This window comes from Andrographis paniculata, unplaced genomic scaffold (assembly GCF_009805555.1).
Source record: "Andrographis paniculata isolate CXL003 unplaced genomic scaffold, ASM980555v1 Contig46END, whole genome shotgun sequence".
Lineage (NCBI taxonomy): Eukaryota > Viridiplantae > Streptophyta > Magnoliopsida > Lamiales > Acanthaceae > Andrographis > Andrographis paniculata.
This window is the reverse complement of record NW_026137580.1, coordinates 1,292,076-1,306,206: the sequence shown is the minus strand read 5'-3', so window position 1 is coordinate 1,306,206 and position 14,131 is coordinate 1,292,076. Positions and strand designations below refer to the sequence as shown.

The 14,131-nt window shown below is 28.4% G+C and overlaps 2 protein-coding genes across 2 annotated transcripts; one reads left to right on the top strand and one right to left on the bottom strand.

Moving 5' to 3' along the window:
* Window positions 1–1,018: 1,018 nt before the first annotated feature.
* On the top strand, window positions 1,019–2,524 carry LOC127252571 (serine/threonine-protein kinase-like protein At5g23170). Its single transcript, XM_051276801.1, has one exon. The coding sequence runs from the start codon at window positions 1,462–1,464 to the stop codon at window positions 2,518–2,520; it is 1,059 nt and encodes a 352-aa protein (XP_051132758.1). The 5' UTR covers window positions 1,019–1,461; the 3' UTR covers window positions 2,521–2,524.
* A 7,378-nt stretch (window positions 2,525–9,902) lies between these two features.
* Window positions 9,903–13,584, bottom strand: LOC127252365 (inositol-tetrakisphosphate 1-kinase 3-like). The gene is made up of 9 exons (XM_051276520.1): window positions 13,418–13,584; window positions 12,272–12,353; window positions 11,549–11,581; window positions 11,031–11,142; window positions 10,828–10,932; window positions 10,632–10,751; window positions 10,379–10,543; window positions 10,238–10,293; window positions 9,903–10,155 (listed from the first exon to the last, which is right to left on the bottom strand). The coding sequence occupies exons 1-9, from the start codon at window positions 13,582–13,584 to the stop codon at window positions 9,994–9,996; spliced, it is 1,002 nt and encodes a 333-aa protein (XP_051132477.1). The 3' UTR covers window positions 9,903–9,993.
* Between the last annotated feature and the right edge of the window lie 547 nt (window positions 13,585–14,131).

Genomic DNA, 14,131 nt, shown 5'->3' with positions numbered 1-14,131 from the left:
TGTCGCATTTTCACTCACAAGATAATCGATTGCAAAATAACCGATTATCCAACATGATTAACAAACGATGGTTGAAATTTTTTCCAATTTTATTTGAATTTGGCTGATTTGTATTTATATTTTGTTTAAATAGTAATTGTGTATTATGTTTTATGACAAAATGATTATTATATAAAGTTTTGAAAAATAGATGATAGAGAAATAGAAGAGAGTATCAAAAAGAACGTAGCTATACGAGAAGGTTTCTAAACTCGTTAATATTGATGATAAAATGAACCAATTCGTAATTTATTATTCTCTTCGTCTCCGATAAAATATTTAGTAGTTACCTTAGATGCGGAAATTTAAAAAAATTATAATTATTAAATAATTAAAAAATATATTAATAAAAATAAATATGATATAATACAAATAATTATATACTATTAAATACTAACTTTTTAATAATATTTTAAAATTTCAGATTTCTAAACACTCTTTTATTTGGTAATGAGATCTACAGGTGGACCTAAACTTGGATTCAACTTTAATAGATCATTCGTCCCATAACAAAGTATCTATTTTTTTATTTTACTCTATCTCATAGCAAAGTATTCATTTTCTTTTTTTTAGTAACCGTATTATCTACCTAACATTACAAATACTCTTATAACTTACAATATATTACACAAATGTTATTACCTTTATATCACACATACTAATAAGGTTATTTTGGTCATTTCTATTTTATTCCTACTATATTCCAATATAATACTAATATTTCTAAAACTACGTATAAAAAGCAAATTGATAACTTTTTTATGGAACGGAGAGAGTAATAATGATAATTATAATTAGGAATATAACATTTTGTTTGGATTTGATTTGAGTTTTGATTTAAATAATGTTACATTTTTATTAGGAAGATTTAATGGTGTTGATTTGTGTTTTAAATACAAACTAAATTAACAATATAATTAATTTTAAAATATTATTGTAGAATTTGATATATTTATTTGTAATGCTTTTATTATAATATTTTTCAAGATAAATACTACATGGAGTGTGTTTATTTTGTATTTTGATTTGAAATAATATTTTTGTACGTAAAATATAGAGAATTGTATAAGTGATATAAAATTAATAAATGTGTATAGTATATTAATTTTTATGTGATGTATAAAATCCTTTTTATACACTTACAAATACATACGTACATACATCTTAAACAGCTCACACTGCAATATCTATAAAAGACACTGACTGTCACCCACCTTTGCTTTTTCTTGCTTTTTTCTATTTAAACTATTCCTAAATTTAAATTTATATTCTCTACTAACACTTTATTTATTTTCAATTATTTTATTCTATATTTTAAAATTATTGTAGTATTTTATTATGTCGCAGTGACCTTTTCTCGTGTTATATTTATTATCACTAACATTCCTCAAAATTAATGCAATATATGAAATCAAATCAAATATGAGAATAATTGACCTGCACGAAATCGACGCCGCCACGGCGAGCTTCTCCGCCGCGCGCCTCGTCGGAAAAGGCAGCCATGGCAGCGTCTACAAAGGAATCCTCGCCGACGGTACACTCGTCGCCGTCAAAAAGCAGTCCTCAGGTCTACGGAAGCTCCACGACAACACGAAGCTCGAGAACGAAGCGCGTATTCTCTCCGCGCTTCGTCCGAATCCACAGCTCATCGTCGATCTCGTCGGCGTCGGCCGCGGCGACTCCGGCGACACGATTCTCGTCGCCGAGTACCTCCCCAACGGTACGCTTCACGATCTCCTCCACCGCTCGGCCGCGCCGCCGCCTACGTGGCGTAACCGCCTCGAAATCGCGCTACAACTCGCGAGAGCGGCGCGTTTCCTCCACGCGCCGGACGCTTCCGTCGTTCACCGAGATATCAAGCCGGCGAACATTCTCCTCGACGGAGATTGGAACGCGAAACTCGCCGATTTCGGACTGGCGGTGAGATTGGACGGCGGCGCGGACGTCCTTCCCGCCGGCACGATAGGTTACATCGACCCTAACTACACGGCGCCGGAGAAGCTGAGCACGAAAATCGACGTCTACAGCTACGGCGTCGTTTTGCTGGAGTTGATTTCGGGGAGGAAAGCCATCGACGTGGCTAAATCTCCGGCGTCGGTGGTGGAGTGGGCGCTGCCGTTGATAAAACGACGCCGTACGCACCAAGTGTGCGATTCTAGGGTTCGTTTGCCGCCGGACATGGAAGGCTCCGTCGAGCTTTTGCTAGGGACGGCGGCGCGTTGCCTGTCGCCGGTGGAGGCTCTCCGTCCTCCGATGAGCGAAATTGTGGCGGAGCTAGAGTATTTCACGGCGGCGCCGGCGCCGATTCGAGCGGTCCCCCTGTGGTTGAATTATATTTGGGCAGTTACGATTATGAGAGGAAGAAAATTAATATCTGGTGGGAAAGATAATTGTGATTTGAGGAGTAAAAGTTCTATAGCAAAATTGTCATGGGTCTATATTGTAAATAAATATATTTGTGGGTTTGATACCCCATTTTAATTTATTAGATTTGCAGTTTTCTTGATTTTTTTTAATGTATTATTTAATTTTTACTACTATTTTAATGATTTTTTTTAAAATTTTAAATAACTTATTTAATTTTTACAATTTTTATATATATAAAAAAATTATTTTACACAAATTATTACATTCAAGTTAATATTTTAATAAGAATTTGAATGTGATCACTCATTGAAGTAAATTCTAAACTTATACTGTCATCTAGTTCAATTTAATTTGAATTTTTTTGTAAGATTGTTTTTTTTTTTTTTTTTTTTTTTTTTTTTATAAGAGCATCCGTTACCGTTACCTATTTTGTTACCTTTATTACTGTTTTTTCAGTTTTTACTATACCAAAACTTATTACTATAAAAAAATACAGTTGTCAAAATTTAATATTTTTATCAAGAACTCATTACCTTCAACAAAATAAAATAAAATAAAATAATTTTTTTGAAATTTCAAAATTTTAAAGTTTAAATTTAACATAAATTATCTATAAATATATTTAAAATTCATTAACCAATTATCTACCTTTTCCTATTCAATTAAATGAAATGACTATTGAAAATACTACTTTTTTCAATCAGTGTTTAAATTAAATTATTGGATACAATTTGACAATAAAAATAATAATTATTAAGTTATATTATTGATACATTTATTTTATACGTTTATATTATATTACGATTCTTTTTTATGCAATTTTTAATTAATATATATGTTGATTTATTTCGAATAATTTCAATTATTTAAACTTATATTGATTAATATTTAAAATTTAAAATATAATATTATATTAAAATATTATTAGAAAATAAAAAATATATAGAAATACATATATTAATAAATTATTTATATATATTATTACATAATAAAAATATATGGAAATAAATAAATTATTGTGGATTTATAAAATAGTAAAGATAGTGTGTTAGAGGTGATATACTAATTACTATAAGGAGAGATAAATGAAATAATTTGAATGTTGAGATAAATATGACGTGGATGAAAGAAATAAAAAAATAACGGGATAAAGATAATGACTATAATTGATGCTCTAATAACCTGTATGTAAATTGTAAAATACTCTATTCGTTTTATTTTGATTGATTTTTTTTATCTGTCTCCTAACAATTAACACTTTTTTATTTTGGATAAAATTTATTAAATCAAAACATACTTAACAAATACTTCCTCCATCCCCTTTGAATATAAGCCTGAGTTTTGTAATATATTAAAAATATAATAGTATTTTATTGTTCAGTGAAAGTGTACAAGGGGTTTTGATATTTTTTTCATTTGATTTTATTTATAAAATAATTGTATTTGTAATGATATATTTATAATATAAATAAAAGTTAAGGATATTTTGATATTAACTATTATTACTAATACTAAAATAAGAAAATAGAATTTTTGAGTGAGACAGAGGAAAATAATAAAATGCTACTTTAGATTGGACATAGAGAATATAAATCAACTTAATTAATATAATAATATATGACATCATACATAGTGAAGGACCAACTCAAAATTTTTTTATTTCTATCTCTTTTTTTTAAAAAATAACTAAATATTTTTATCTATATTTAAAACTTCATATCTTTTATAAAATATTTTCTTATTTATTTATATTATAAGAAATTTTATTTTCTACAATATGATATTCATAATGCATATATGTTTTTATTGTCATATATTTTAAATATATTTAAATGCATATTATAGTTTTTTCAATCATATATATTAAATTTATTTTAATTGTTACATAAAAAATAAAAGATAATATCATAAATCACTATTATTAACTAATTAAATATTATTACCTTAAATATTATATCACTAATGAAATAGGTTAGATATTCCGGGAAGGGAAGTATATCATGTGTTGATTGGTTTTATAAAACAAATAGGACATATTAATATAATATATGATACTTCATTCGTCCCAATACAATAGTCATATTTACCATTTTTGTCCGTTCCAAAACAATAGTCAGAGGAAGTCGGAGAACCCACTCAATTTTCGACAGGCTTGCTCTGATAAGCCGTTGAAAAATATTTTTAGTGACAACAATTATAAAACATATATTTTGATAACACATTATACAATTACATCTAACATAATATATTATAAATTCAATACAACAACACAATAAACATATTTTACCGTACAACACAATATATAATCCATACAACTAATGTTAATACAATATATAGCATAACAAATTATATAATTTCATGTAGCACAATATATATTGATTTCAATATACTCCCTCCATCCCACATTGGGTGTCTAGACACGAGAATTTAAGATAAGTATAATTTAGAGAATTAAGAATGTATTAGTGAAAATAATTAATTTATAATATAAATTACTATAAATTAAAATTAAAATAACTAATTAGTTTAATTAAAATAAAATAAAAAATTTTAAAATGAGATTAAAATTTTAAATCATTTTCTAAAAAAAGAAAGTGACATGAGATGTGGGACGGATAGAAACGAAAACATGAATATGATAGGTGAGAGTAACATATAACTCATACAATACATATTTCTATATAACATATGGTACGTTATATGTCTTATAATGAGATACTAATGGCTTTAAGTTAGTATGGTAACTTGATCATATATTATATATCATGTGATGAAATATTAATTGCTTCATATTAGTGTACTGATTTGACACAAGCAACACCCTGTAATGATGGCCTCGATAAACAAATTCTAACTACTTCAAAATGTTCAATTTTGACATGTCACCGAGGACAATGGCTATTGGAATGTATATCTATTGGATAGTATTTTTAAAATAAATATATTTTAATATAAAATATTAAAATAATATTCTTTTCGTTCCGTAAATTTTGTAATATATTTATTTTTATTTATATATTCTATAATATTTGTGAAATAGTATGAAATAATTAATTCCTTGATAAATATATATTACATTATATTACCTAAAAAATATAATAAATACATATTTTTCTCATCTATCACCGTCTGTTAATTTTTAAATTATTCTATTATCTACATAAATTCTCGTACTGAAAATCAGACGTATTATCACTTTATATGGAACGTATATAGTAATTAAATTTATTAACTAAATTTATAAAGTAAAAAATAAGCTTGCTAAAAAAAATACTCCTTCCGTCCCACATTTCATGTTTATCTTTTCATTTTCGTCTGTCCCACTTATTTTGTTATTTTTCTTTTTTGAAAAAGAATTATACACTTTAATCTTATTTTAAAAATTTAATTTATAATTTTTTTTAATTTTAATTATAATAATCAGTTATCTTAATCGTAATATATAATTATTTTTATTATACAATAATTACTTTCACTAATATACTTTTAATTATTTACTAATTATACTCCTTCTAAATTTCCGTATCTATATTGAAGCGGATAAAATATCCGAAACGGAGGGAGCATATATATATATATATATATATTGTTGTCCAAGCACAAAATTCCAAAAAGAGTAGGTAATGGGTATTATATATAGCTTTGGATAAGATAATCTGAAGTCTCATTCTCTATTGATGTGTACACTTCACTTGTAAATTGGTATCTGTTCGTATTTATATATTTTATTTAAATAGCAGTTTCGATTTAATATTTCATTACAATAATAGTGTATTTTTTTTTATAAAAACTTATATAGTAAACAAAAAATTTAAAAAAAAATAAAAAAGAACATAACATGTATATATATATGCATGTGAAAATCACCATGTTCTGTGTATATGTACATACATATTCATTCTGCATATCTTCGTGAATGTTTTATTTTTTTTTCAAGAATATTTTCATAATATGATAATCATAAAAATCAAAATTAGTATAATAATAATCAAACATTGAAGACAATAATGGATTTTAATCCTTTAAAATAAACATATAATTAAATAAAATAAAATAATATTATCTATCATAATCAATTATAAACATACCCATAGAATATAAAAACATTTGACTAAATTCCTTAGCAATTTAAGGTGCATTTACTAGTTTTAAATTACAACTAGTAATGAAAGCAGGTAAGAAATAATAATATTGAGACAAAAAAATAAACCATACAATTTTAAATGAATAATAATTCTTTATGCTTAAAATTTGTTTTACTTGAATATATGTGTCCATATTGTGTTTTTGAATAAATATATTTTATATATTAGATACAGAAAATCGTATTAATAATATAAAAATTAATATTTTATTTTAAATTATTAATTTCTTGTAAACAAAAAGAATATATATATACTCTCTTATCCCTTATAATTTTTTTTCCTTAGCTCATTCAATTATATCACTTTACCTATAAAGTAGAAAGTAAAAAAATAATAATATGCTAATTTTTTTTTTTCAAAAATAATTCTCAATATATATATATTTTATTTTATCATAAAAGTCAACATTCAACATAAATTATTACCCGCGTATCATAACACCCCCATATCACTCACCACCACCACACAATTTGACTTTTCATCTTATTCTTCACACGGTTTTCTTTCCGAATACGAGAAAAAGTTTTCCAATTTTTGTGTCGTTGTATCTGAAATCGACACGATCAATCAATTTTTATTTTTGTTTGTTTCAACGTGCCAGATAAGATAGAATTATAATCGCAAGTAGAGTATTTTGTTTTTCTATTATCCACCATCATCGTAATTTTTTTCGCTCATTTCATAACTGCAGAATTGTAGAATCGAACACTAATAAAAAGTATATAGTGTTTTGTTTTTCAAAGATAATCTGATATGTGAGCTAGAAGAGTGTTCATTTCAAGTGTTTGAAACAGGAATCAAAGTTATGTTTTCTTGAAATATTATTCTCTACATTGAAGTTCAAATTATATTTATCTTCTATCTTTGGAGTTTGTTAGGTCTAGGGAGAACTTAAATAGAGACCTAATTTAATTTGTTGATTTCTTTGTTGGGTAAGAAATTGGCAATTGAAGTATCAACCGGGGTTAATCAATTGATAAGTAATTTTATAATTAAACTATTTTAAAATCGATCAATTGGTGAAAGGATCGAATCTTTTTTGAAGACATTGACCGTGAACAATTATTTTGACTATGTTTGAAATTGTCTTAATTTCGAAAATTTTTATGGATTTATTAATTTGATAGGTAAAGATTATATGCTGAGATGAAATTCTAACTCACCATTTACAAATTTAGACCATTAATTAATTAAAGGTAATTAAGTAAATTAAAATAATTTGTGTATTCTTAATTTGTGTATTAATTGCCTATTTTTTCTATTAATTGATTTATTAATTTGATTAAATTGTGTTTCATTTGTTTATGTGTTTAGAGTATTAAGTACGTAAAACTAAAATTTTGAAAATTTTACGCATGTGGATATACTACTGTAAGATTGCGCCTTATCTATTTAATTAACTAAATAATTATTTAGTTTATACATGCAAAATAGACTCACGTGTAATATTATTATTTTGGTGATGTGACTAAAATGAAAATATTAATCAATGATATAATTGTAATTTCAATTATGTTTTTTTCTAAATAAATAGGTTATGATTAAGTCTCGAGATAAAGTGTCATACAAAGATTTTTATTTCTTTTGCTCTTCTCTTGTCAAGAATAGAAAAGAACCTTTGATCTTTGAAGATCAAACCAATTTGTCCAAGATTTATCTATGACTTCATATTTAGGTACATTTTCGTTTCAAAATTCGTGCAATTAATTCAACAAATTCATCGATTGATTCAAACTAGAGAAGAAATTTATGTCCACGACATAATATTAGTTGCTCCCTTTCTTTCCAAAGGGAGCAATAAATAAAGGTGGATGAACTTAGGAATCTAAATCTATTTATGCATGCATTACACAATTTATATATTTATATCTTGATCATCGAATTAGATATGACCATCCATGTCAAAAGGGATTAACATAAATTAAATTATTATAAAGATATATGAACATAGAAATTTAGATTTGCTCGTGATATGATTTGTTAACTTATACCTTGCATGTCCAAATTAGATACAACAATTCATATTAGAATGAAGAAATAAGAAATAAACTATTACTCCTTTCATCCCATTAAATTTTTCCAATATTTGTATTTTCATCCGTCCCATATGATATCTTTTTTTTTTAAAAAAAAATAAAATATAATTATGCATTTTAATAACATTTTAAAATTCATAATTTATATATATATATTTAATTAAACTATTTAGTCATCTTAATTTTAATTTATAATTATTTTTACTAATATATTTTTTTAATTATTTACTAATTATATCATACCTAAAACTCCGTGCATGACGGAGGGAGTATAAAGGTAGGTGGACACAAGAGTCTAGATCAATTTATACATGCATGACATGATTCATATACTAATATTTTGTATGCAAACAAGATTTGGAGGCGACACAATTTGGATTTATTACCTTACGGTCACGAGTACACCCTACACCATCAGATACTTACTGATTAAAATCTTTTTTTGGACACATTGACTGTGAACACCTATTTTGACTATGCTTGTTGTATTAATTTCGAAAATTTATTGTCTGATTTGTTTTAATTGTGATTCTGTGCATTATGTTCAAATTAATGGGAGTGTATTAATTGTCTAGGTGTATTATTCAATTAATTAGTGTATTTCATTGCCTAATTTGTCTATTAATTGATTTATTGATTTCATTTAATTTATGTGTCCGTCTACTGTATATTAGTTGATTTATTAATTCGATTAAATTGTAGTATTTTGGTTTTTGTGTTCAATTGAGTATTAACTACGTAGAACTACTTTTATGCATGTGGATATATATATATATATATTATACTATATTATATGTCCATCAAATTTATTTTTATTTTTATTTTTAGTCTATTTGCTAAATTTACTTAATTACTAATTTTAGTATAAATTAATATTTAATTATTATATTTCATTGTAATTTTAGCAAAAATTAACAAAATAAAATTTAATTATTATATTTCATTCAATTCTTATTTACATATATTTATTACTGTTCATTTATTTTAATTTCTAATTAAATTTCTAAAAACACTTCCAATTACTTTTTTATTTTTATTATTTTTTCAATAAAATATTCATTATTCTTACATAACCCAAAGACATCCATGTGGTTAATTTTATACTGTATTAATGCGTTAGATCTAAGATTTATTATTATCACGTGTTTAATTGTGTTTTATGTGTGCGAAATACGCATCTTATCAGTATTAAATTATTTAACTATATTTATATCTTATCCACAAGATTTTTAATATGTTTGATCAAACAGTCAGGACCTTATGCGATAACAATGGATAATCCCCACAAAAACATTTTTTTGGTAATCCAGTGAAAGGTATTTTTTCTGTATATTTGAACTATGATATGATAGATCTGAGCTAAGAAAGAAAGGTAGATGTAGAAGAAGTAAGAAAATGAACACTCATCACAGCTGTTTCATGCTCGGGCCGAGGCTGACGAGGAAGTCGGAGAATATGTCCTCGTAACCGGGCATCTTTGCGTATCCAGGGAAGTAGTTTATGTCCACGACGTAGTATTCCTTGCTCCATCTCTTTTTGATAACGTCCATGTTGAATAGCCGTAGTCCCTACACGGCGGACACATGTTATACATACATATTGCGCAATGGACGACACAAAAGGAAAAGGAGAAGATGTATTATTTCTTACCAGTTTTTCGCGGATCTCTCTTGCAAGGCCTTCGACCAAAGACTGCGGAGGAAGTTCTGTATCCATAAATTATTATTCGTACTTGTTAGCTATAAATCGTCGAGTAACAAAAGTAAACAAACAAGGAGGCTGCAATCTCACCAAAATATGGAACTGCGACTGAATATGATTTAGCAGAGGAAATTCTGTGGAAGGGAATGATGCCGGAAAGTGTTGAAAGTTCGGACTCGGATACATCAAAGAGAGATGGGCGTGTTACAACTCGAACAGCCTCACCGACTACGAAAACTTTAAACACCACTGCGCCTACCGGAAACAAGGTAATCTAGTTATATAAAATTCAATGAAGTGTGTGTATTTATTTTCCTTGAGGAAAGATGATCAAGGCGCATACCATGATTGATGAACTCTTGTAAGACAACGGGACCATCTAGTGTTGCGAGGGATGGAAGGTCGTACGCCATGGATAGTTCATGCGACTTTGCAGTTGCATCGAGGATCAGTGGTTTCACAACTGAAAATGGGATCATTCGACAAAGTTTGAGCAAATTGGCGAAAAAGAATCTGTGTTTCAATTTCATTTCAATTACCTAGTGGCACCTTTAGTCCTGCTTTAGAAACTTCATCAGGGATTGAAGCAGGATTGCTAGAACTCACCACCTGTCTCGGAACACGAACATGGCCTAATTCATTGCCTGTCCAAGAACATTAGTGCATTACACATAGCTGTGATATTCAAATGAAAGTAAACAAAGAGAGGGGAAAGAGAAAACTTTGTGTAGCAAGAAAATACCATCACTATCTTGAATCTTCAGATCAGAAACCACCTCGAGCATCAAATGGCGATTTCGCAGTCGCTGAATGGAATCAGGGGGGTCAAGGACTATGACCTCCGGCTTCAGTCCCTGGCTCAAACCCAAAATAGAATGAGATGGATAGATGAAATGTTATCATAAGTGTCAGAGATATTTTAACTAGCCTCTTAATATTAGTTCTAAAATAGGGGAGACAATATTGTAGATTCTAAATATATAATCAACCTAGCAAAAGCATTGAGAGTACAAAATGTATGAGGATGCTAGAAACAGATATTTCTAAGTATCAAAATAGAGCTGCTGCATTGCGAATATGCAGATATACATATACACACACACACATATATATATATATATAATGCACAAGACAGTCTTTCTTATAGAATCATGACATGGACTTTAGATAAAATGCACATCATCATCAAGAAAGAAAGGATTGTAAGCATCATTCAATTTTTTTTTTTACTTCTAATGCTATAGAGTTTAGAGTACCAACCTTAAGAGCTTCAGTCCATTCCTTTCCTTCTATCTGGAAAAAACAAATAAACAATCATTAGTTAAACAACAGTATTAAGTAATTATAGTTTTAATTCACTAGATTGAATCGTAATCTTTTAAACAATAAGACTATAGAAAAAAAACAGTCTAAATGCATACTGCAGAGTATGATCGGTGAAGAGCAAGAGATAAATACAAGATCTAATAATGAGTCTCCCATCTACAGATTTACTGTTATTTTTATCTTCATTTTGTCTCTGTTGCTTTTCACTTCTTTTTCAAAAATTGTTTTCTTTATATATTTGATTTTATCGTAATACATTCATCGAGTTTAATGAAAGAGGTTGAAGTATGAGAATCATTCTCAGGGAAAATTGTTGGCTGCAGCCAATCAGTACCTCGTTTTGTCAGTATCTAGAGAACCTGAAATTTACTTTCTACGAATCAATAACAACTTACATAGCAGCAAACTAAGGTAAAGATGGATGGACAATGTCTAAGATAGTAAATGGCATTTATGCATTGGTCACCCAACTTACATAGCATTAGATTTGTGTGATGCCTAGATTTATTCAATTCTATCCAGCAACTTTGTCACTCATTTTCGAATAAAAAATGAAGTTTGAAAGACGAAGTTCGATGATGAATTTAGTCCTAATAGATAACAAGACTTGCAGTTCTTTCTAATCAAGTAAATTGTATTTATATGAATAAATCAGACCTTGTGTAAAATAATGTCGAATGGACCTTGTTCCGACAAAGGTTTATTCACATCAATCGGAACAAATTCAATCCCCTTGGTTCTGCAAGAGAGAATTTCAAATCAATTAAATGGTGAAAAAAATAATAGTTACAGAACACATTTATCAGCAAACCTGCATATCCCTAATATAGGGTGGATTTTTAATTCCAACTTCCAAATGACTGGTTTAGAAAAAGATAAGTAAACTACCATAACAAGAAAAAATGAGTAAAAACTAATTTATATTGAAAATGCTGACAAGTGAAACTAACAAATGTTAGTGATTTCATAAGAAACTTATTTGTAGCATGACTTGCAAAAGATCAAAGCTTAGACATACCGAAAGCAAATAATCCAATTTAGGACATATGAATGTACGGCCGTAATATTATCTTGACATTAGCCTCAAAAGTACATACTATAGAATATTCCCCCCTTCAAGAAGCATAACCAGTTGTAGGATAAGTCAATCAAACAATTAATGTTGAAAAAAAGTTGGCGAATTAGTGTCCATGATGTTAGAACACCCTTTCCTCTTATGTATTTAGTGAATATAGTTCCTAGTGTCGAGCTAATTCCACTTTTAGAACGCCATTGAGACCCATCCACTTGTACTAGTATCCGATAATCAAGAGGAAGCTTATCTATACCACAATGGTAAGAATCCATTCCTTATTCAAGATTATATCATATCTATAGTATATTTATGTATCTCTGTTTATCCATAGGTAGATTTTGGGCTCGATCTTCTTGTATTTGTTATTCTTCACCAACATAATCAGTGCCAGAACAATTACTTTCATTCATGTAAAGATGATTAAATAATTCCATTTCGGCTAATAAAAAAAGAAAGAATCTTTATGCCTACCAAAGTTCGACATCGACCAACTCCATTACTGATCAACATCTTGACTATAAATCCAATGTATTTTATAGATATTCATATAGTTAGCTAATCATATACAAAAAAACGCCCATATCAAATCATCACAGCAAAATTCAAATAGTTTGCTGAGTGCAGACGAGACAGAAACGAAAGGAAATCTATCAACGGGTTTCTACATGCGTCGAAAGGCATAAAGATTTTTCAAGGATAAGAAAATGTAAGAGAACACGAAACAATACCGAGCTACGTTAAGAAACTTGGGCCGCAGGAAACTGTCCTTCTTCTTCAAACTGAGAGCATATCCAACTATAACCTTCGAAGTCTTTCCCGCCGCCTCCGCCGGCGCACTAGTGGACGCCTCTGGTGCTTCTCCTTCTTTCAAGGGAACAGTCGCGCTCATACTCATTGTCGATAATCTCCCGAAATCACAGAAAGGAGACTCAAAATGAAGGAAGAACCTTAGAGTTAGTGATTACAATTAAAATTGCAGAAATTGGAGCAAGTAAAGAACCGATTGCTTGGCACCAAAACCATTCATAGAAACCGCCACAGTCTAATGGAGATATCCTGCAACAAACAAACTTTTCCAATTCGGGGAACAAATCGATGGCCGGCGAGATCAGAAGTTGTAGATTCCAAGTGGGAGCAGAAGAAGTTGTTGATTAATAACCAACAAACTCTTAACTCCCTCTCTCAATATACACAGAGAAGCTGGGAGTAGCACGCTATCATTTTGGCGGGTGCGTCTCCTTCTCGGAAATTTTAATAATATTATTTTTTAAAAACAATATTTATATTACTCGAAAATCATTTTTTTTAAATGAATAACATGAACTAGACTCCAACCGTATTATACATCGGTGTTAATAATATGTTTTTTCTTTAAGTTAAAATTAAATTAGTTTTTTTTTTTCCGTTAAAATTTATATATAATATATTTATAGTAAATTTAT